This window comes from Talpa occidentalis, unplaced genomic scaffold, assembly GCF_014898055.3.
Source record: "Talpa occidentalis isolate TD23 unplaced genomic scaffold, MPIMG_talOcc4v2.1 talOcc4.8, whole genome shotgun sequence".
Lineage (NCBI taxonomy): Eukaryota > Metazoa > Chordata > Mammalia > Eulipotyphla > Talpidae > Talpa > Talpa occidentalis.
This window is the reverse complement of record NW_023605194.1, coordinates 104774685-104800024: the sequence shown is the minus strand read 5'-3', so window position 1 is coordinate 104800024 and position 25340 is coordinate 104774685. Positions and strand designations below refer to the sequence as shown.

At 44.2% G+C, this 25340-nt stretch overlaps 1 protein-coding gene across 1 annotated transcript in view; it reads right to left on the bottom strand.

Moving 5' to 3' along the window:
* Positions 1-20291, bottom strand: part of RNF175 (ring finger protein 175) — a 28905-nt gene extending 8614 nt beyond the window's left edge. Inside the window, exons 1-5 of the mRNA XM_037496330.1 lie at positions 20226-20291; positions 16187-16224; positions 12473-12614; positions 6657-6811; positions 2750-2857 (exon numbers count right to left, since the gene is read on the bottom strand). Coding sequence (XP_037352227.1) covers positions 2750-2857; positions 6657-6811; positions 12473-12614; positions 16187-16224; positions 20226-20291 — 509 coding nt within the window. The remainder of the gene's footprint in view (positions 1-2749; positions 2858-6656; positions 6812-12472; positions 12615-16186; positions 16225-20225) is intronic.
* Positions 20292-25340: the final 5049 nt, after the last annotated feature.

Sequence of the window (25340 nt, the reverse complement as noted above, 5' to 3'; positions counted from 1 at the left end):
AAGGACTTGGGCAGCTTGTAAAAATGTCCATCTCTGGGCTTCACCTGAGGCCAGCTACACAGTCCCCTCTGGGGAGGGCTGTTCTGCAATATTTTTTGAAGTGCTCCAGACTCCAGGTGATTCCAATGGGCAGCAAACAGTTAGACTCTCTTGTAACACAGCAATGGGCCTTAGCCCTAAAGAAGTCTCACCTGAGGAGATCTAACACCCTCCTGATAAACAAGCCCACCTTTAGGGCTCTAACTGAAGTGGCCTGGGGTGGGGTCTGGATAAGAGGTGGTTCTGCCATACAGCTAAAGCTGAGATACCTGGTGTCCAACTCAGGTTTTACAGAAAGCTTTTAAATATTTCATCTCACCTAATAAAATTCTTGAAATACATATTATTATCCCCACTGTGCATTTGAAAAAATGGAAACATAGGAAAAATGATATACTTAACATTGCAGTTGGTACCTAGTAAGACCAGGAATCAAGCTTAACTTTAAGGTCCTTGCTGTATTGTCATATATTAATAAAAATTTGTCTTTCAAGTTGGGTCATATACCAATACACTATGATTCTCTTTGATAACCTCTCTTTTTTTAAAGGCAAAGATCTCTAAAAAGTGAATATTAGTCCCTAATTTAATTGCTGGGTCTTATTCATTGCACTGTTGGTCTGCTATCTCCGTAAATGATCTCAAATACTAGCCAGGGGCCTGCGTGGGTCTGACTGAGTCAGGAGGGCACCTGGTAGTGGAAAGAAGCCGGGTGGTCTATCTCAAAACCTCTGGCTGTTTATTTGTGCCTTGTTAATTGGAGGAGGAAGTGGAAAAGGCAGAGTGCTTTGCAGACCCAGGGGGGCCCATCTTTGGGTGGTGTGAACTGGGAATTCCAGCAAGGGGGTGGAGTCATCCTTTCAAGATTTGCCTGAGTGTATTTCAGAGTAAGGGCGGTGGGAAGGGAAGATGATCCTCCCTCCATGTCCAGGGACAGACGTATTTACAGTCTCATGGTTCCGCAAAAAAAAAAAAAAAAAAAAAAAAGAACTTAATTCAATTGCTCATCAATATTTTATAATGAAAAAACAGTCCTTGTCGCATTTTAAGGGTTAATGCCTCAAAATGGTTCATGGTAGGAGAGTTCATGGATAAGGATTTTAAAATCTCATGAGCTAATGGTCTTCGGGCAATTATCATTAACTTAATAAAATTCTCACAAAAATTTTACATTCACTCCAATAATACGAACAGCATGCTGAAAGATTATTAGTGACTTTCTACATCTTAAATTAACAATCTGAGATCTGTACAATTACCTTCTAGTCCTTTCTTGCTAGAAAATAGTTGGAACTCCCACTCTGGAAGTTTTGTGAAATGCTTATAAAGTTAGAGGGCTGTGTTGCCACAAAAGAGTCCTTTCCCGGGCCTGGTTCTCCATTCAGTTGTCTTCTTTATTTTGAGGTTAGGACTGCTCATCTCTGCCTTTCAATCTCTGTTATGGCCCGAGAGATTTAGAGTAACTTCTAGGTGAGAGATATTCAGGGAAATTTGTAGTCGAGCATCTGTCCATAGCTGTGTGCTTACATTCCCTTTTCCAGAACACGTGTTGATTACATAGCCTCAGCTCTGCCCAGGAGGATCTTAAAGAGAGCACATTTCCCTCTTCCTAGGGAACATACAATTCTGAGTCATAGAAATAATTATCCCAATGTCCATTATTTCTCCTCAGACTTCCCTGCTCCGTTCTCTCTCTAACTCTCCTTCAATGTCTAAGCACTCAGTTTTCTCCTTGTTCAGCTGCATGTCATGGGTGCCAGATACACAGGATTAGAGCAGTGTTGTCTGGTATAAATATAGATCTGACCTATATTGAAAATATAAATTTTCTGATATCCACAATAAGAAGACAAAAAGAAACAGATGGAGTAATTTCACTAATACCTACAAAATACTATAATTTCAATATTTAATCCACATGAAAATTCTTTTTTATATAGTCTTTGAAACCCAGCTCATCTTAGATCTATTTTATTTTATTTTTTATTTTTTTTAAGATTTATTGATTGATTGATTGATACATGCATACATACAAGCAAAGCACTGGGTACAGTCAGAAGCGCAGGTGGGTGAGAGAATTCACCAGAGCCAGAGCGGGGAGCAGAGCAGGCAGAAGGACCGACGCACACTGCTGAGGGGAGCAGCGGGCGGCAGGAGAGGTCTGCACACCATGCAGGACCCTCCTCCGGTGGCCGGGGAGCAGCCGGGGATCGAACTGGCGCTGCAGAGGCTGCAGGCAGCTTCGCAACCCAGCGCTCAACTGCTGCGCCACCAGGGAGGCCCTTAGCTCTATTTTAAACATTCAAAAGTCATAGGAGCTAGCAGCTACTGAGTTGGATAGTTTTAGACGTTTTAAGAAAGAAGCTTTATCAAAGGAAACGACACTTTAGAATTTGGTGGAAAGGAAATCTATAGCTCACTAAGGGTTACTCAATCACATAGGGAAGCTTACTTTTAATGATGGTTTTTAAAATTTGCAAATCAAGTATATTTTCTTTTTAAAGTTTATGATTTTTGAAAACTTTTTATTCCGTGGGGTTTTCTCTTCCTTTTTGAGTGGATTCACTAAAGACAGCTATATGCCAATGATAACTGCTATAAACAATGTGCATGAAGTCCAGGACCAATTATAGCATCCAGATATGTGTCTGACCTGGTGACTGTTAGGAGCAAGTGCGTGGAGATGAATTTCTTAATTGGTGATACTTACTTGAAAAACAAATTGAATCCACACATGGTAAACATGATGGCCAGATAACCCACTACGCCAAATGCATAGCTGAGTTTGTAGATGAGAAGAAACCACTTGTAGACCAGCCTGTGGAGTGAAATATAGGGAGAAGCCATAGCCACAGAACATGACAGAAAATGTTTTATCCCTTTCAAACAATATTTTAAGTTAGTCTTAGTTTCTCTAATTCCACATATCATGTAATATGCAAAACATATGTATATTATACCAACTAAATTCAATTAATAGGGTTCTGATATGATATCAACAAACATTATACAAATAGTACCATTGTGCACAGGTGTTGCATGTATAGGCATATATAAATTCATTGTAATTTATTTCTTTATTTTTTTTTTAGAGATTTATTTTTGGGCCTCCCTGGTGGCGCAAGGGGTTAAGCATCGCACTATGAAGCAATCTGCAGCCTCTGCAGCACGAATTTGATCCCTGGCCAGCCAGACCTCTCCTGTCTCGCCCTCTGCTCCCCTCAGCAGTGTGTTTCAGTCAGTCTGCCTGTTCTGTTCCCCACTCTGTCTCTGGTGAGTCCTCTCACCCTCCATACCTCTGGCCTATACCCCAGTTCTTCTATGCATAAATAAATAAATATTTAAAAAAATATTTATTTTTATTTATTTATGCACACAAGAATTGGAGTATAGGCCAGAGGTGGGGGGAGGTGAGAACATTCACCAGAGACAGAGTGGGGAGCAGAACAGGGGAAATACACTGTGGATTTAGTGGATCTAGGGAAATACACTGCTGGGGAGAGCAGCGGGCGAGACAGGAGAGGTCTGATGCATCATGTGGGTAGCTCCCTGACTGGGGATTGAACTCAGGCTGTAGGGGCTGGCGATAGGTTGATAGTACTGAGACTTTAACCCCTGCACCACCAGGGAGGTCTCCATTGTAATTTATTACAGGATAATAATGATCATGTAATAACTTTGACCTATACCTCATAAAAGATGACCTCCAGTAGTGGTTTGCCTGCCTGGGGCCCTGACTGCCCCCCCTCCTTCTTTTCTCATTTGGTCCTGGGTTTGCTTAGAGAGGTTTGGGCAAGAGTAGTTTCCGCCCATCAGCGATGGGATGAGATGTCAAGGGGGAAGACCTCCTGCCCCCTGGAGTTTCTCTTCCCTCCTGCTGCTGCTGGTCCTCCGCCCTCAAGCCCAGTGCCTGCTTGTCCTTGGCAGTGGGCCGAGCCCTCAGCCCTGCTCCTTCCACTCACAGAGCCTCCCCTAGGCTGGGGGTGAAGTTGCAGGGGTGCTGCTTCTGTGGGCCTTCCCACTGTGTGGGTGCGCCCCGGGCACCCTCACGGGTCAAGATCCTTCCTCAGGCCTTTCTCCTCAAAGGGCCTGGGTGCAGCAGGCAGAGGACGAGGATGGAGCATAAGAGTCAGGTGATAGAGAAAGGAGCCTTTAGTTTTGTTAGTTTCCTTGGGAACATGTGGGGAGAGACTGGGATCCCACTTCCGTTTGGGTGCCCCCCAGTATAAGGCTCACCCACTGGACCAAGAAGAGGTGAGAGACAGAGAAGGAGCAGCTGGAAGACTAGCCGTCGCACCCAGAGGAGATAAAGGGGTGCTGGAATGTGCTGACAGATGTGCACAATGGCAGGAAGCCCAGTTTGCCATGAAGATCCTTCGCTCTACTATTTCTTTAAACAGAAACTTCTATATCCTGCCTGCTTTTCTAGAAGAAAGGGGGCCCTAAATAGTCTGTAATCACCATAAATTCTCAATGATAGTGAGGCAAAAAGTTTATTAGGTAATCAAAGTGAGGATTGAAACCTGGGGAGTAATTGACAGAATTTACTTTGGGAGCTCCGTTTCAACTATCACAAGTTTGGATTTGTTTATATAGACAGCGAATCACTGACATTTAAAATGTAATTGTTCTTGGGCCTCCCGGGTGGCACAGCGGTTGAGCTCTGGGTTGCGAGGCTGCCCGCAGCCTCTGCAGCGCCTGTTCGATCCCCGGCTGCTCCCCGGCCACCAGGAGGGTCCCACATGGCGCGCAGACCTCTCCTGCCACCCGCTGCTCCCCTCAGCAGTGTACTTCGGTCCTTCTGCCTGCTCTGCTCCCCGCTCTGGCTCTGGTGAATTCTCTCACCCTCCCGCGCTTCTGACTGTACCCAGTGCTTGTATAAATAAATAAATAAATAAATAAATAAATAAATAAATAAATAAATAGATAGATAGATAGATAGATAAAGAACCCTGCCTTAAAAAAAAAAAAAAGAAAGAAAGAAAAATAAAATGTAATTGTTCTTGACATAGGGCTTCTAGTTCTAAGTTGCTTTAACCTAAAGATACGTTGATGCGATCCATGTGCAAAGAAAGGCAATGCTGGGGTTGAACCTCTGACTTGCTAAAGAATGCGGCAACACTGGGTGCCTCTGGCTTAAATCCTTTAACTAGTGGACAGTAGAGTTTGCAGCGTTGTTTCAACTGAGACCTCAAGTCTCAGGTGATGGCTTTTGCTCTCCCGTCTGCTAGAGCAGAGAGGGCTCATTCCCAGAACATTTTTCAGTATGTTTGCAAGCCTCTGCAGAGTGGGGTCTGCTCTAGACTGTCATGGAGTGTCCTGACTCTGACGATGCTGTGCAGGCGGGAGGAGGTTGACATGAATGCCCAGTGGGCGAGAAGTAGAGGGCAGGGGGCCTGGCATCTGAGATAGCTGAGGTGTGGAATGGGGAAGTGCTTGGCTATTTCTTGTAGTGAAGTCCCTCTGCATTGATTGAGAAATACTGCTTTTAGTTCAGATAATTCATTAGACAGTGGGAAAGTGAATGATTTGCAATTGCATGCAATATAGATTATATTCAGAGCGTGGAAACAATTACATTTCAGTTCATCAAAAACTTAAATTACTTTCACAAGCCTTAACACACAACATAGTGTAAGAAAATAGGGTTCCTGTGTCTACTTCCTGATGTGGAAACCAGGTCATACAAAGATTCTCTAAGACCCAAATATGACTGATTAAGTAGGTCTCCAAACTACCCCAAAGCTCATCCCAAAGTGGAATTGATTAAAATACTCATAAACCTACAGTCATTTATTTGCATTTTAATCGTTATCATTATGTCTGACTTTTCTCGTTGAATACTTCTCCTTCTCCCAACTAGAAGGAATACTTGGTATTTGTGTCTCCTGCTTTTAAGAAGAATTAAAACAAATACCTAGATGGCTAGATAATCATGAAACTGTTTCACAGGAGCTTATGATTTATTCTCCAACACAGATAAAAAATTGACACTGTTTTATTACCATTTCACATTTTACACATTTTCTCTTTATCTTATCCATTTTATCTGGATTGAATTCAAATTTTATCCACAGTGTAAGGAGTGTGAAAGCAAATGGGGCCACATCATGAGGTTAAAGGCACTTTGGGACAATTTGTAAACAATATGGTAGAATTACATGAATGTTGAGGTCAGCGATGGTAATTAAATGATCATCGGCATATTAAAGCCTCACTTATCATGAGAGTAATTGTCCATTAGCTATGATTTACAGACAATTTCAGATGGAAATAAACTCTTGTAACTCTTTCTCTCTTTTGAAATGTGTGTGACACAGTTTCAAGTGGAATAAAACAAAATGCCAGATGAAAAATAAATATGAAACAGTGCTCTAGAATTTTTAACAATACGTTCACTTTCTTCCTTCTGGCCTTCCCTGGCTGACATCTGAAGTGATACAGTTTACAGGCATGTCTGACTTGCCATTAAGTAATGGATGTGAACTAATGGCACCGCTATTCTCCAAATAGGTTGCTACCATAGGCAAACGCAGGGCAACACCCAGGATCACGGGCATTAAATACACATTTTAAAATAGAAGGGACAGGGCAGAAGGACAGCCTGGATTCCTTACCGTGGTGTTCTCCCAGAGAGGGGCTTCCGGGTTGCTCTGAAGAGGATGTAACTGGTAATAACTGAGAACATGCCCCACATGGACAGAAAGCGCCACCAGTAGAGTTTTATGGTGAAATACAAAGGGACAACCCACATCTGTAGCAGGGTCACCAGCTGTCAGAGAAGTGAAGAGAAGGTCTCGTTCAGTAACTGAGGAGCCGATCGTCTGGTCCACTAGTAAACCATTTAGGAGCTGCCCTGGGGAGACCACGTCACCGTCGTGGTAACAAACACCTAGTTCACCTGCAACCGTGAGCTGCTCTGTATCTGCAAAGGTAGGAGCCAATGGGGACAAGTACCTGAAAATGTAAGTGGGAAATAATCCAAAATGCCCCCTCACCTCGTTTCCTCTGGTCAGTTTCTATGACAGCAACTTCAGGCTGCTGTGGTTATGTCATATGGGATAAACACGTCTCACTTCAGTTGTGAAATTGGGGATAATGGGCTCGCATGGGCTGACTGAGTGGGGATCCCCTGAGAGCACAGATGGGAGAGGGCTCTGGAAGCAGGTCGGTGCCCCTGGGGGCCAAGGCGCTGGTGTTACCGTCACGGGCAAACGCACAGTGACCGAGGAAGCCACGGTGTTTCTGAGCAGCTTCCGGAGACCCGCCTGCTGTCCTGGTGGACCCCTCCCAGCTTCACCCCTGAATCCAAGTGGGGTACTACCTGCACCCTGAAGAGGGCATTTCAGCCCTTCGTTTTGCCTCTTGACCTTTCATTTATTTACTGCTGCCCTCCCAGGTGCCCGAGATGTGGGTCACACTCTTTCCTGCTCCTGTGCATGCAGCCTCTTTGTAGCTGGGACCGGGGATCTGAGTCTAAATAACCTTCCATCAGCAGGTAAGTCGTCTGGCCCACAGCACCCACAGTGCGGGAAGCGGGAGAGACTGAGCTGCTGGACTGTGGTGGATGAGGGAACGCTGTGCTTCGACTCTTCAGCAGACCTCATGCCTGCTATGGTCCTTTCGTGCAAATAGCAGATAGGTTTAACCAGTAGCAATAACCTTTGGTCTCTTACATTTTCTCACATCTGGTCTACCTACCTACAGTTTCTCAGCAGAATCAGAAGAGGCGGAGGGCAAAGAGTTTCGTCTCAGGTGTGGGTTTTATTGGCAGTGGTGCTGGGCAAGGCTGGTCTTGGGTATGGAGCTGGGTCCTGGTTTATTGGTAATGAAGGTCACGATTGATTAATTGTCTGCCAGTGATGTGGAAAAAGTGGTTAGTGCCTGCTGTCACATAGTGGTCATCTGTATAATTCATCTTTCTGGCAGAAAGAGGTGGCTTAGCAAAAAGGGTCTTCAGTTATATTTTTGGATCCTTTAACATGGTCTTGGTTATAAGAATCTTAAGGACAGTAAGCACAAATTATTTGATAGGATTTCAACATGGAAAGGACGAGAAATCACAAGCTAGGTAACTGAGATTCAAGATATGCTTACTTAGCACTGTGCATGAGTGATTTTGACCTTTTCTATTATTGATAATAAAATGCACAGTCCCATAAAAAAATCTCCTCAGTATATTGGTTATTTATTTCCTATAGCTGCTTATGGAAATAGTTTTCCATGATAAATGATAGATTTTGAATTTTGATGCCATTAGTTTTGATATTAATGAAGGAAAAGCCCATGATCTGAACACCTGTCATGTATATTTTCATCCTTTTTAAAAAGAATTTATTCATCTTTATAGTTCACCTGTAAAAATGCTAATGCTTTTTTTAAAATAAAAAGTTACGTCAGTTTATTTTAATTCACTGAAACTACCACGTTGTATATTTTATACTTTAGATTATAAGCCAAAAATTTCAAGACTATTCCATTTCCTCAAATCAGTGGAATTACTAAGATAGTTTGAAGCAACAATTAGACTACATATTTATAACACACATTCTCTGTGGATCTATAAGTACCACCCATTTTTAGAAGATCCCATATTTCTCTTATGGGATGTTTGGGTTTTAATTAATAGTGAATAAAATGTTCAAATGTATAGACACTCTAAAACATAGGCTTGAGAATGAGAAATGAAGAGCAAAAGATCATTATAATGTACTAGAATGCAAACATTTAATTTATTAGTTATCTTTAAAGTGCATACCCAGTGTCATACTTTCCTAACATACAGAGGGAATAGTCAGAAACTTGCATTATGAATTCAATAATTGTACAAGAAGCTATTTTGGAATGAGGGTCTACATTTCATTGCAATTTGAAAGATGCTTTATCAATTTCCAGAGCAGTCAAAACTTCTCATTTTTAATACTAACTGCCACATATGAAATGTAGGAATGTTGTGTCTCATAAATAAACACATGAAATATGTGAAATCGAGGTGCATGCATGCATGCAAAGGAGGAAGACTGGCAGCTGGGATGCTTTAATAATGCCAGAGGGGTCATCATCTGGGCATGTGCATATAAAACACATCTGCATTAGGGGCGGAGGGCAGCCGTGCATCTGGATCCCATCACCCACGTTCTCCCCACCCACACATCAGGGCAGGAGGAATTTCCTGATGAATCGGATGCTGCCCAAAGGTACTGTGTTTTTTCTTGCGGCCATACACACAATGAAGCTGAACAGAATTGTAAATCAAGTCAAAACAAAGATATCCTTTCATTTGCTTAATGTACAGCATGATGAATGGGCCATATAATATGAGACAGACAGTAAATTAAAAAGAAAGAAAGTAAAAAGTTAAAGTCAAAGGAAAGAGAAAGAAAGAGCAAGGCAGAGTAAGAAGAAAGTCAGGTGATGATCATTTTCCTACTATTTTTCCAGCCCCTGCAACCAGGGGGGCATGTGTGTGTGTATGTGGGGGCAGGGGAACTGGGGGGAGTTCAGGGAGATGATCAGAGGTGAGCAGAGAATCATCATGCAAATAAATAACTCCAGGCTGTCCTGCTGCTCTCAGGACATATGAAGGAATGTGTGGACATGAATCGGACAAGGCAAAATATGAAATGTCGGCATAGGAAGGACACTTTGAGAGTCACACAGTCCATATTTTTTCTTCAAATCAATTCTGACTGTGGATTGGCCTAGTTCAGCTCTGCAAGGAGATTCTGCAGTGTTGTGTGTGTGACAGTGTATGTGCCTCATCTCACTTTCAAGAGTCAGGCAGACCCGTGCATTCCTGGCACAGGGACATGTTCTCATGTTTCACAGCAATTAATAGGTAGGAAGTTTGATATAAATGGAGCTATGTTTCAGTCTGTGGGAAACTACTAGCCCGTGTATTGAGGCAAGTTAGCCATGTGCCTGAAGTCCTGACTATGTGGCCAGCAGGTCTTCTGCTGACTCGAAGGGAAGTAGGATTCTCTTTGGCACCCTTCATCCTATTTCCTGTAGAAAAGTAGGATACAGAAAAGAAAGTGCAGAAGGTAGTGCTGACTAGGATTTTGTTTTGAAGATTTATTTATTTTTATACAAGAATTGGGGAATAGGCCAGAGATGCAGGGTGTGAGAGGATTCACCAGAGACAGAGTGGGGAACAGAATAGGCAGATTGACTGAAATACACTGCTGAAGGGAGCAGCGGGCGAGACAGGAGGGGTCTGTCCCACTATGTGGGTTTCTTCCTGGCCGGCCAAGAATCGAACTCGTGCTGCAGTGGCTGTGGATTGCTTCATAGGTTGTGTCTTAACCCCTGCTCCACCAGGGAGACCCCGGATTTTGTTTTTAATTAAATGTTATCAAAAGCATTTGGATACCATTTCACTTGGAGGCTCTGCTTATGTCTCTACCATATTAACTGGAAAGAGAAAAATTCAAATATTTAGCTGCATAGTTATGTTGTATTCAAAATGTGACTATTTGGAAACATCTAGGTATATAATAGTATCCCAAACAAGAAATTTATTGACATATAGACAGCTCACTTTCCATTGTATTTTATCTACAATTTGTAGCATCTCCTAGGAGCAATTATATTTTTAAACTTTATTTTCCAAATTACCTGTTTCCTTGCTTTAGTTTTTTTTTTTTTTTAAAGATTTATTTATTTATGCATACAAGAGCTGGGGACAGGAGAGGTCTACCTCGCCATGTGGGTTGCTCCCTGGTGGGCTGGGGAATGGAACTCATGCTGCAGAGGCTGCGGACTGCTTCACAGTGCAGTGCTCAACCCCTTGCGCCACCAGGGAGGCCCTGCTTTAGGAATTCTTAATAAGTTGTTCTGAGGTACACAGTGCCTACAGACCACAAATCTGTAGTCTAGACAAACGATCACTTCATAAGATAATCATATTTGTTAAACACTGGATGAGCTTTTTAATCCCTCATATGGTCTGAATTATGCATGAAATAATCGAAAGATAACAAAACTTTATAAGAAATAATATTTCCAGGGTATAAATAATATGTATAAATAGGAATACCTTCTGTGTACAAAGGTGTCCTCATAATATATATTGTGTGTGTGTGTCATTTCCTCCCTAACTTCCTTCCCTTGCTTATCTGTAAACTCCTATTTCAACAGTAACTAACTTGGCTCTACTAATCTGCCCTCCATTTACTTGGCTGTCCCTTTCCAGAATACTACAGCAATATCAGACTGTTGGAGCAGACCCCCATGGGAACAAGTTTATCAGCCAGTGTACAGTGCTTCTGTGCCTTAATCATACAGACTTCTCATTGCCAGAGGTGCTCAGAGCAGCTTCCTAACCTCCTGCCCTCCCCAATTCCCTTCATTGAGGTTGTTTCATGTATTTGTAATGCATTGAGATTCTCTTGTACCATTTGCTCTTCCCCCTGGGACACACTGGTCCCCCTCCACCCAACATCCTACATGATCTCCCTAGTGTTTGGATACATTAAGTTCCACTGTTTGCTCTGTATAGTTGAACGGGGTCGACAAATGCATAATGCCTTGTATCCACAATCACATGTTGATCAATTTTACTGCCATAAAATCTCTCTTTTCACATGTCTGTCCTTCCTTCTTCCCTCCCTGAACCACGGTCATTTTACTTTCTATGGTTTTGCATTTTTCAATTGTCATGTAATTGGAATCACACAGTCTGTGTCCTTTTCACATGGGCTTGTCACCAAGGTTCCTCCAGGTCTTTTCATGGATTTCATAGCTCATCTCCTTTTATTGCCTCCACATACTAAGATTTGAGTGTATAGCGGGACCACAGTTTGCTTATTTATTCATATTTTAAAGGACATCTTGCTTGCTTTTAGTTTTAGGTGATTATGCATAAAGATACTATAAGTATCTGCATGTAGATTTTGTGGGAATGTGAGTAAATAAAATCAGGTAAATAAAAAATACCTAGTAGCATGGTTGCTAGGCAGTGTGGTAATGCTATGTTCAACTTTGTGGGAGGCTGCAAAACAGCCTTCCAAAGTGCTTTTACCATTTGCACTCCCATCAACAAGAGTTCCCATTGCTCATGAAACTCATCTCCATTTGGTATTGTCAGTTTTTTGGATTTTATCCATCTAGCAGGTATGTATCCGTATCTCATTGTTTTAATTTGCAATCCCCTGATGACATATGGTGATGAGCTTTTCATATGCTTATTTGTATAAGGAATAGATTTCTTTGATATGAAAGTGAACAACTAATCAGGTTTGATTCTAGTCTCCTTTAGTTAAAAATAAATCATCCAAGTGAAATATAGAGGGTGTTGAATCGACAACACAATGCTGACATGCAGCCAGTCCAGGCAGTTACCACTTGCTTCCTTCACAAAGGAGAGCTTTTCTATGGCAGTGGGAGGGGCTTGCTTCCAGCACCGCCACCCCCAAGCCCCTGGGGCACTCACGTTGTAAGAGCGGCCATGCCTCTGTCTCCACTGCACCAGCACGATCTGGGCGATGACCAGGGCGCAGAGGAAGATCAAGATCATCTCCACGTGCATGGACTCGTGGCCCCGGTGCATCCGGTATATCTGCTCCTGCTGCAGACTGAAAACAGCGAAAAAAGGTCATTGAGGGCCTCCCCGGTGGCGCAGCGGTTGAGCGCTGGGTTGCGAAGCTGCCCGCGGCCTCTGCGGCGCCGGTTCGATCCCCGGCTGCTCCCCGGCCACCAGGGGAGGGTCCCACATGGCGCGCAGACCTCTCCTGCCGCCCGATGCTCCCCTCAGCAGTGTGCTTCGGTCCTTCTGCCTGCTCTGCTCCCCGCTCTGGCTCTGGTGAATTCTCTCGCCCTCCCGCACTTCTGACTGTACCCAGTGCATGTATAAACAAAAAACAAACAAACAAACAAACAAATAAATAAATAAAACATGCCTCTATTCTGTAAAAAAAAAAAAAGGTCATTGAGAAGGCCCTCAACCGTTGTGCATTTAACCAGAACAAATAGGCTGGGTTCATAGGAAGCAATTGGAGACCTCAAAGGTAGGGGTTTTAGAGCTTTGATCACAAAATTTCCTTGAGTTTGTCTAGATTCCTCCACTACCCCCAGGCTCCGAGGAAGGGGCAGCTGAGAGCAGGAACCTGAGTCAATTAGCAAAACCAGTTCCTCTCAGTCCATTGCTTTCCCCTGTGGTTCTGCCTTAAACCTTATCTTTTCACTTTACACGATGAGGCCAAAAAGTGTTGCTGATGGCTCCTGCGAAGACCTGGCTTCAAGTCCCTGATCTGCCACTTCATCGCCATTTAACCTTTCAAAAGTCAATTATCCGCGCTGAAAGTCAATTATCCGCGCTGTCTGTTTCCTCTTTTGCAAATTATAATAATCCCTCCCACTGATGCCTCACAGAATTGTTCTACAATGGTAAAGTACATATGTTATTTATTTTTATTTTTTTTAAAGATTTATTTATTTATACAAGCGCTGGGTACAGTCAGAAGCGCGGGAGGGTGAGAGAATTCACCAGAGCCAGAGCGGGGAGCAGAGCAGGCAGAAGGACCGAAGTACACTGCTGAGGGGAGCGGCGGGCGCGGCAGAAGAGGTCTGCGTGCCATGTGGGACCGTCGCTGGCGGCTGGGGATCGTACTGGTGCTGCAGAGGCTGCGGGCAGCTTTGCAACCCAGCGCTCAACCACTGCGCCACCAGGAAGGCCCACATATGTTATTTTACTTGTACTTACATGAGGGGTAATAATTGTGATTGGGTTGACTCATAAAACTGTGATTTTTGAAAATCAAAGTAAAACATGGGTCATTTCTAAAATTCTCAAGTAAAAGGCATCCTGCACAGGCAGGATACCCTGTGGGATGCAGGCAACTCCTGGGTGAGTGGTGGCCATTGTTTTCATTATAGGGAGCAAGAGGGGAGGTGATGTCTTAGGCACAGACACCCAGAAAATGGGGAATGTTTTAGCTTTTAGTTGGACTCTTAGTTTTGTACAATGATAGAGAAAAACGCTGAAATAGTACGTCACGGTTTCACGTCCTGCAGCAGAAACAGCTTCAAGGAAATCAGTGGTTCTTTACCTTGGCTGTAAATTGGAAATCACTGGGGAGATTTAAAAAATCCCAGCTCAATCAAGCTGTGTACCTCAGGTAATGAGATCACTGTTGCTGGGTGGCATGGACTGAACTGTGTCCCCCCAGAAGCCATAAGTTGAGTTCTTAGCCCCCGGAACCTCAGAACCTAACTGTACATGGAAATAGGAACTTTAAAGAAGCAATTCAGGTAAAGTGAGGTCATAGGAGATTAGGACATGCTGCACACAGAGGGAACACCATATGAAAACCCAGTGCAAGGTGGCCTCTGTGCCGAAGAGAGAGACTTCGGGAGGACCCAAACCTGCTGACACCTTGATCTTGGACTTTTTTTTTTTAAGATTTATTTATGAATGCATACAAGAACTGGGGTACAGGCCAAAGGTGGGGGTGAGTGAGAGGATTTGCCAGAGACAGACAGGGGAGCAGAACAGGCGAATCTACTGAAATACACTGCTGAGGGGAGCGGTAGGTGAGTCAGGAGAGGTCTGCTGTGCCATGTGGGTACCTCCCTGACCAGGGATCGAACTCGTGCTGCAGTGGCTGCGGATAGCTTCATAGCGCTGAGACTTAACCCCTTGTGCAGTCAGGGAGGCCCTGATCTTGGACTTTAAGCTCCAGAACTATGAAAAAAATGAATTGCTGTTGTTGAAGACTCTTAGTTTGTGATGTTCTGTTGAGCTGACTAATACAGATTTCTAGGATGTTCCAAGGCATTATGAATTTTAAAGCTCCCCAATATGATTTCTAGATGGAGACAAGATTAAGAGCGGATGGGCCAGAGGAAGAGCAAGCAGTGCAGGATCAAAATGACAGAAAAGGGGGAAAATTATGAATATTGTTAATCACTTTATAAATATTGATTAATATTAATTTTCGCCCTCAGTGGGGCACTGTCAGTCACAAAATCTCTTAAAGCTCCCACTTATGAATGCTTACTCAAAGCCATTGTATGGTAATGTTCTGTGCCCCAAGATTGTGACCACTTAAAGGTGCTTGTGGACATTGGGGTTGAGTTCTCCCCCTCTGCCAGCAAGACTCCAGCTGAAGGGTAGAGAGCACCCAGTACCTCCTAAGAGCCCCATTCAAGTCCCAGGGGTGCCCCCTGCTGGAGAATGCAGAAATCAGCCCAGAGAACCTACTAGTTCTGTGGGAGCTCAGCGTCCTCCGGAGGGAATCTCGGAATGTTAGTGCTGGAAGGTACCATAAATGTGCTAAAAACCCATTCATCTACCAAGTGAAGAGGCTGATGTACCACATCAGGTAAGAAACCTGGATAAAATTACATGGCTATTAGTCTCTGTGTTGGAAACTGAGCCTAGAAGCTCTTAAAAACAAAACAAAACAAAACCACTCATTCCTCTGAAGAAATGGGAAGTCAAGAAAAATGAAAAGGGTACAGAGCTTAGTTATGGTCTTCACAACCCCAAATCCAAAATAACTATTCAATAGTCTATGTACTGAGCAGATTTTCAACTTGGACCAGGTAGATAGAAGAGAGACTGTATCCATCTAAAGTAGGACTTGTATAAATATAAAACAAAATATGCTTGATGACATCTATCTATTTTTGTACATACAGTGAAAACATATCAAATGAATAAATCTGTGTGGAAGTACTTTAGAAAGCATAATGTCATATATAAATGGAATAAGTATTTCTGATTTTCATTAGGAATATAATAATAATGGATTTCTATTATGCAAAATATGAGGAAACTTCCATTTTTATTTCTTTTCATTACAAGGGCCCAAATGGCCCCCCAGCAGATACCAGCACACAGGCGAAACAGCATGTCATGCAAGCCAGATGTGTTGTATGCCTAAAATAAATATTAATTCGATGCTGCCCTATCTTGAGGGACATATAAGTGCAGCTTGGCAGGACTGCATGGAGCACACTATAGAGAAAAAGATGGAATCCCTGCAGTCTTGGCCTCTGGTATCTGAGTGTGCATGGCTCAGCTAACTGCTTCTCTATTTTGGGAAGTTTATAAATACATTTATGACTTTATTTAATTTCTCAAACTGTTAAGATAGAAATCTAATTTTTAGTATTTCAGCTATAAAAAATACAAATCACTTACTTCCACTCATCATCCGCAGAAAGCTTTGTGTGAGAGGCCTGAAAAATATAAAAAGAGTCCTCAACATTTCCTTGTTTTCTTAGCTTGCATTTTATTACATTATATGGGAAATCCAAACCACAGAAAATAACCAAATTCCCAATACTGGAATAATTTAGGACAAAAGCCCTAATAGAATATTTGCTTATGGAAATACACACACACACACACACACACACACACACACACCCCTCAAAATGAAATAGCAAACAGGTCACTATTAGTAAATATTTGATTCCACTCTTAAGTCACAGAACCAGATGAAGCTCCATTCCTGGGGTCTAATTTGGCAGTTCAGTCAAGCTTGCAGAGAAGCATCTCTAATAGGCAGGGAGACACTGGCTTCTGGATATGATGTGTGCATTGAAAACTCCTAAAAAAATCTGCTTTGCGAGTATCTTAAATGATGCCAACAGTAAGTATCATCTCTAAGTACAGGGTTTTAGAAACAGAGGTGACCAGTGGCTCTACTGGTTAGGAGCTGTGTTTGCGCCCTCTTGTTTTTCACTTAAAGTCTATTCTGAAAGTCTGGGAAGGCAGTAATCTGGCTATTCCCTTGCAGATTGAACTGGAAAGCACAGAGACTATATTGGGACTGCTTTTGGACTATCTACAACAAATACACACTACCTTTTCTTGGTCGCTGCTAACCCACAGCATTTGGGCATCTGAAACCTTAAGATCAGTGGCTGAAAGATATGATTTTACAACTCTCATGGAACACAAGGAAGCTTAATCCCTCCAGGAGTGTTAAAAGATACTGTTTCAAAGCTAAAATCCCCAGTGATGGCACAGAAGAGAAGGTGAATAATACATTTGTTAAACAGACCTGATATTAGCCAGGCATTTTCCCTTTGCATTTCCTTCAAAGGACATGAGCATTTCAGACAGAGAAAAACAATGCCACCCAGGGATGGTCTAGGATTTCTCTGAATCAAGGTAAACAGGTTCTGCCGCATCTCTGTGCATCTGTCAGAGGCTTGAAGGATTCCCCAATAAGAGAGAACAAGGCTCTGGAAGACACAACTAGGTAGACTTGGGCAATGTTTGTAGAATGCTAAGGTTTGCTGGACAATGCCAGGAGCTTCTCATGGCTCCCTGTACCTGAGTGATCCCGCCTGGTGGTTCCTGATATTCAGATGGAGCTCACAGACTCTGGGTTCCTGCTGAGCTCCAGGGGTAAAGCCTTGGTGGCAATCCACACGTAGTGGTGGAGCCTGAAGCCCCACCTTTGTGTGATGGCCCATCTTTGCTGACTTCTGCTTTGGGGAGCACTGCTTGTATCTGGAGTCATGAGTCACTTCCACCCAGGACAAAATTCTGAGCTCACTGGTGGTTATTCTGGTGACTTGGGCACATCACTAAGCAATGTTCATCCTGTTTCTTTATTAGAAACTGGAGATTGGAGCCTCCCCTGGTGGCGTAGGCGGTTGAGCGCAGCTCTGTGAAGCTGTCCGCAGCCTCTGCAATGCTGGTTTGAATCCGGCCGGCCGGCGAGGGTCCCATATGAGATGGCAGGCCTCTCCTGTCATGCCTGCTGCTCCCCTCAGCAGTGTATTTTGTCAGTCTGCCTGTTCTGTTCCCTGCTCTGTCTCTGGTGAATCCTCTCACCATCCCGCAAATCTGGCCTGTACCCCGGTTCTTGTATGTATGGATAAATAAACAAACAAAAAAGAAACTGGAAATTGATATTATAGCTACTCTCTGCCTACTGTATTAAATGTTGTGAGCATAAATCAGATTCAGTATGAGAGCTCTGGAAGAAGGTGCTTTATTCCAAGAGCCATTGATCTCTATACAAGTCATATCCTACAAGACTCCCCGGGTCCTTCTCTTTTTGCTGTTCAAGATTTTTAGGATCATTTTGCTTCCTGTTAAAATTTGTTTATAATAAGGAACAAGGTTTTTATTTCAGTTACAAGGAAAAGTCCCCTTTGCTTTTTACCAGAAATACTGTGCTTACTTGTCTACCAGATGCCAAGTCACTTTTCACCAAGTATGATAACCTATTCTGCTGATGACCAGGAAAACTCAGGTAATGGAAACTGTAGCTGAAAAGATTTTTTCTAAATACTAGTAAGAACTTCCCCACATCAAGTGATATTAAAATCATACTCATATTTCCTAGGGAAAATCAAACTGTGAAAATGATGATACTGATGACACTGAAGAGACTAATATTACTAATATTAGGTGATTGGAAAAGTCATGACTTTTTTTTCTGTTTTTCAAGCAAAAATGCATCATGACTTTTCTGATAACCCAATAGTTCCCAACACATGGTATTTTTTATTTTGGTGGAGTCACCTTTTTGACGATTTTTTTTCCTGGTATGGTATCTTGCAAGTCCATTCAGGATCTTAAACCGAATTTATTTTGGAAAGCAACATGATGCTAATATTTATCTAGAAGGATAACAAATACGGGTAGCTTGGAAAATCAAAAGAAGAGTAAAGACTTGAGGCTGGGCCTACCGGTCATCAAAATCCATGGTAAAGCCACAGAAATTAATTGAAAGCAGTTCTGGCCCAGGAATAGGAAGGCAGATGAGTGAACAGAACATAGAGTCCAGGAATAGACCCAAGTGCATATGATAAATGAGTCACTTCAAATCATGAGGAAAAATGGATTGTTCATTAAATGGTGCTGAGACAATTAGCTAAGCATTTGGAAAAAATATAAAGCTGGATCCAGAGCTAATTTTCCACTTCAAAATACATTCCAGATGGGTCAAATATGTACATGTAAAAAAGAAAATCTTAAAAGTGCTAGAAGAAAATATCATACAAGGGAGAGGGCCTTTCTAAGTATGATGTGGTGCCTAGAAATGATAAAGTAAAAAAACAAAATACACATTTTGAAGATGTAAAAGTCAACTACACATAAATCCCCAATGCACGGTTAGGTACCCAAGAATCTGCAGCCTAGCTCTCTTGTAGGTTCTTTTACAAGACTTCACAAGCCCCGGGGTTCTGGGTCATAGTGAATCTCCTGAAGTTCCCCATGGTTGCACTACCATCCCCCAAACAATTTCTTTCACTTCTAAGAAATTTGATAACCTCTTTTCCCTCCATCTAGAATTCCCACTTCCTCTACCCCCACCTGGCCATGCCTCATCCAGCCTCTGAGGTCCAGCGGGAAGGCCTGGCCCCATTGGCCTTAACACAGCCTGGCCCCCTCAGGAGCAATCTCCTGCTTCTTAGAAATGCTACAATGCTTTACCTGAATCTAAATAATTTTTGTCCATGTTTTACTTTGCTTCCAGGATGTGAGTCCACCACTAGTGCACCCGAACTCCATTTGTAGTTCAGCTCCGGGTACCTAATCATAGCCTAGGAATTGTCCTGAGAAGGGAAAATAAAGCGGTGGGTGGGTCTGTAATCACCACCAGTGGGAGGCAGAGAGAGCCAGCCCAAAGGTTCTCCAGGGTCAGTGCACCCCTGGGAACTCGTTAGACTTGCAAATGATCAGGCCCTGTGCTAGAGGGGAGCAATTTGAAACCTGGAGACAGAGGCCTGAAGCTGGGAGGTTAATGAGCCTTCCGGATAATTCTGATGTGCGCTGGGGTTTGAGAACTACAGAGTCCTGCCTACCAGGCAGCCAACCGGCATCCCTCAGCTCCTCCATTGCCTACGGTCCCCGCCTGGGCGCTGGACGCTTCTGCCAGGGAGCCAGAGGCGGCTAGCATGGAGGGCAGAGAATGGGTAAGATGAGCCGGGTAAGGTTGAATCTGAGACAGAATGAGGAGAGAGAGGGCGGGATGGAAGGACTGGGGAGCAGAGGAAGGACCGGAGGTAGAGAAAGACAAACAGGCGTTGGGCTCTCCTGAGGTAGGCTGAGCAAAGCCACCCCGCCTTCCAGAAGCTCCTCCATCCCTCTGTCCTGACCTGTTCGCACCAGGTGGCGGTGGGGGTTTGGGAGGTCTGCGCTGGGCCCGGCCTTCCTTTCCCCGCCCGCACCCCCACACCCGTCTCTTCCCGGCCTGCAGGGCGCTGCGTACCTGCTCGTGCTGGGGGGGCGCCTCCAGCACCGGCGCAGCCTGGCGCGCCCTGGGCCCCGCGGCCATGGCTCGGCCGCGCCCACCTTCGCAGCGCGGGCGGGGAGGGTCCGGGGTGGCCACCGAGCGGGCGCCCCTGGGGCTCACCAGGCGCGAGTGGGAGCCGAGCCTGCGGCCACCGGGTGAACGCCCAGCCCAGGGCCGTGCGGTGCCGGCGCGGGGAGGCTCCTGGCGCGCGCGCCCTTTCGCCCCGCGCCCCGCGCCCCGCGCCCCGCGCCCGCGCCCCGCGCTGGCTTCCCCCGACCCCCGTTGCTGGTGTTCCACGTCGTCCTGGGTCCTCAAGAGCCCCCGCAGGTCCCGCGCCTCGCCGTAATGCAGGCATTCGGGGAGCGGTCGTCTTCATCGCCTCTACAGCGTCCTGAGCTGTGTCCTGGGCAAGAATCAGAGGTTTTGTTACCAGGCCTTGGGGTGGAGGAGGGCTCTGAGGTAGGGAGAGATCTGCGGGAGGATGGAGAGGAAGAAACGGAGGTGAGAGAGCGAGGGAGGAAGAGAGAGCCTTCCCCACTCAGCTCTCTCCCTCAGTGTTTCCCAGAAGATGCGTCTCACCGGGTCTGTTTCTAGCTACCTACAGAGACAGAGAAATCGGAAGGTATACCAGATGGCTTTCCAGACCTAGGCGGTTGAACTCCTTGCACCTGCTGTGCTTTGTCCCCTGGGCACTTTGCCTTTCTTTCTTCAGTTATCTGCAGTTTTAATAATGCGGACAGTTCTCAGGAAAAGTCCCGCTTGACTCCACAGATGGTAAGGGGGAGACCCCACTGTGGGGAAGGCCAACCTTCTTGGCTGTGCCTTTCCAGACATCTCCCTGCCCCTGGGAATCACCCACACCTTGCCTTTGTCCTCTCCATATTCAGGGGTGCCTTCTTTACCACAAGCCTGGACTCAGGGCTTGGAATAAACTGGAACATTTGGGTGGCACACTTGGAGAGGAACTGAGGGCACTAGATAAAGAGGGAACATGCAAGGATACAGTCTCACTTAGAAAATGTAACTTATTCCATTCCAGTTTGTGATGACCCATAGTTTTCCCGAATGGGCCTCCAGTGGTGATTGACCAACAAGACCTACTACATGAGCCCCGCCTCCCAGTTCAGGGGGTAGAGACAAACAAACAGCCAGTACAAGTTACGGTGGTGAGTATTTTGGTGTTGTCTTAGAGCATCAGGATTCCCTGAAGACCAGATCGCTGGGTGCCTTGCAGTTTCTCATAGCACAGGTCAGGGCAGGGGCATGAGAATTTGCCTTTTTAGCAACTTTCTTGGTGATGTTGCTGCTGTTGCTTGCATCCCCAGAGTGCCAAGCTTGAAGCAAGATCAGTGTGTTGGAGGTAGTGTTCCAGATGGAGGCGGTGGGATGCAAAGGCCTGGGTGCTAGAGAACACAGTGCATTGGAAAAAGGGAATAAAAGCAAGTGCTGGCAGGAATGAAAGCTCATTGTGTGCAAGTCTCTGTGCCAAGGACTTTCCCTGTGTTAGCTCACTCCATTCTCCAACTACCCCTTCCCACGAAATGTTTGGTATTGTTGTCGACGTTTTACTTGTGAGAACACAGAAATACCAAGAGCTGCAGAATCTGGTCTAGGTTTGGTGCAGTAGGAATTTGAACCCAGAGAAGGCTGACTCCATGGACTGGGAACTTAACTGCTCTGAAAAATGACTGCAAAGGTCATCATGTGCCAGATCAAGAAGGTCTGCGTAAATCACACTGAGGGTCTGGACTGCAGCCTGGGAAAAGGGCGGCATGACAAAGTGGTAAGCGAGAAAATGACATTATTTAGACTTGCTGATTGGCAAGAGTGGAGAGGGGGCTCGACTCTGATATAAGATCAGTCATAAAACTATTGCTGTGGTTCTAGCTAAAGATGGCAGTGACCTTGGTGTATGTGAGTGTGTACATGGGAGATTGAGTAATGTGGATGAATCGGAGTGATTGCAGTAGCACCTATAGGACTTAACTGATCTTTGAGGTTGGTGTCCAGCCATCCAGCTTGAACACTTTGGCATTTGGGCAGATGGTACTGCCATCCCTGAGAATGGGACTATTGAAAGAGCAGCAGATTTGGGGTGAAAAAGATAATGAATTCATTTGGACATCAATTCCCTACATAGCTTCCAGTCTGTCTTCATATAACCCCAGGATCTCCTGAAATCCCTTTGGATACTACCTCATACCTTCCCAAAGAAGATCTAGAATTTTTAAAAAATGATTTATTTTATTTATACAAGAAACGGGGTATAGGCCAGACGCATGGGGTATAGGGTGAGAGGATTCACCAGAGACAGAGTGGGGAACAGAACAGGCAGACTGATGAAATACACTGCTAAGGGGAGCAGCGGGCGAGACAGGAGACGTCTGCCGCGCCAAGTGGGACCCTCGCTGGCTGACCAGGAGCGAACTGGTGCTGCAGAAGCTGTGGACAGCTTCACAACGCTCTACTCAACTGCCTGCACCACCAGGGAGGCCCTAGAAGAAGATCTAGAATTTCCTTTTCCTAGAAAATATCTGGCTTCTGGCAGGCGAGCGAATTCTCCCACTTAACCACCAATGCTCATAATTTCTGACTTCTGGGTGTGAGGCTGTCTTCCATTGTTGATATCCATATATTTTACTGGAGACACAGGTAAACATAAAGATAGTTGTCTTCCCCTGCTATTAGCTCATCAATCATAAGAGAATCAAACTCTAACAGTCTACTTCTCCCCACTATTAATGGGGTTTAGATTTGCTCAAATCTATTCTGTCATACTGGGTTCCTTCAGTGAATACATTCCAGATGGGCAGAACCAATATCTCATTTCCTAGTACGTTAACCACTGCTTTCTGCAGCAGTTCAACAAATCAAAGTTAATTAATTTGCAACTGTTTCCCAATCAGGTGGTTGGCAGCTGTTTCTTCCATGAGTGCTGGACTAGACAAACTGTATTCCTGACACTTTGTTCTCATCTCTTTAGCATATTTGCCCTGGCCTATGGCTCCTCCTGACATCTGGTCTAGGGCTCAGAGGTGATAGTGATGTTAGGGAGTAAATGATCAATTTCATAAAAATATTTAAAAACAAAGTGGAATCAAGAATAATTAGTTTAGTGTAGTAGTTGGTATAGAGAAATATGCTCACGGAAGGGAATAGGGAAAAGACCCCAATGAACATGTACATTTGCAGGAAATTAATTTTATGAGGAGTGTGGGCAAATTGGCAGAAAAGAGGGTGGACTATTTTAGATTCAAATAGACATTTTTCCAGTGAAAACATTCAGATGCCCAACAGGTATAGGAACAGATGTTTAGCATCACCCAGGGAAATGCAAGTTGAAATCACACTGAGATATCATGTCACACCTTTTAGAATGGCTAGCATCAAAAAAGGCAAGAAATAACAAGTACTGGTGAATATGTGGAGAATACTTACCCTCGTGCTTTGTGGGTGGAGATGTAATTGGTGTAGCTACTATGGAAAACTATGGAGGCTCCTCAAAATATTTTTTTAAAGATTTATTTATTTATTTATACAAGCATGGGTACAGTCAGAAGCGTGGGAGGATGAGAGAATTCACCAGAGCCAGAGCAGGGCACAGAACAGGCAGACTGACGAAATACACTGCTGAGGGGAGCAACAGGCGTGGCAGGAGAGGTCTGCGCACCATGTGGGACCCTTGCCAGTGGCCGTGGATGGAACTAGCACTGCAAAGGCTGCGGGCAGCTTTGCAGCCCAGCGCTCAACTGCTGCGCCACTAGGGGAGGCCCTTCTCAAAATATTTTTAAGAATAGAAATAAAGGGGTCTCCCTGATGGTGCAGGGGTTAAATTCTCAGCAGCGCTATTAAGCTATTGCCAGCCACTGTGGCATGAGTTCGATCCCCCGCCAGGGAGCTGACCCACATAGCACGGCAGACCTCTCCTGTCTCGCCCGTTGCTCCCCTCAGCAGTGTATTTCAGCAACTCTGCCTGTTCTGTTCCCCACTCTGTCTCTGGTGAATCCTCTTACCCCCCGCACCTCTGGCCTGCACCCCTTCTTATATGCATAAATAAATAAAAATAAATCTTTAAAAAATAGAAATAAAATTTTTAAGAAGTATAAATAGAAAATAATGTAAACCACTTGGAATAGATAAAATCATGAGCTTTTCTGTAATTTTAAGAAAATCAATTATTGCATTTATGTATATGCAAGTTAGAGTACATGCTTCACCTTTTATATTTTAAATTATGTATTGCATGCTGGTCCGCTTCAGTTTTTCTACCCACTCCCTTCCATTCATTCATCTTTTCCCTTTCTCTGCTGTCCATCTGGGGACAACGGAACTGCCTTGGGCTGATGGTGCCACCTAATGGTTGGTTCTTGCAGAAGCCCTCGCGTAAGGAAGTCCACAGGTTCTTGGAAAGTGCTACATTCAGAGAATAGACTAACAAAGGCAGGACCTCAAAAACGATTTTGTTCTACGTGGGCTAGGATTGTTTTACTTTTATCTTCTCAGTGTTATAGCAAAATGATGTTTTTGTAGAGCAAAATGTTACTGGAATTTCTGTTGCATATTTTGCTTTACAATTGATCTTTTCCAAGTAACTTTCTTTTTCAATTTACTCTTGTCGTTTTCGTATTTACACATGAAACGTGTACTTGAGCCTTAGCATCACAGTAAAATGCATGAATGGGTGAATATTCAGAATTTCCAGCCAGGTTTAGTGCAGGTCATGTTTTCTTCTAAGTTTTATGGTATCAGGTCTTATATGTAAGTCTTTGATCCACTTCAAGGTACGTTTTGTGAATGGTGTGAGTTAGGGGTTCAAGTATTGTGACATTATTGAGGGCTACTCCTTTTTGGCTAAAATGTACAGTGTTTAGCTAGATTCTGGTTATGCAGACTTTTGTGAGCTGGCGTGTGGCCCTAATCACCATTTATAACATTACTTCTTTGGAAAAGTGCATTGTGCTTTCAAACCACAGCCTCCTAAATGCACGTTTGGAACACAATCCATTTGTGAGTTGGGAACCCTCTGTATTAATGTCTCTTGGCCCAGGGCAGCCCCACAACCAAATGACATGTGGTTTAAGGTTCATGTAA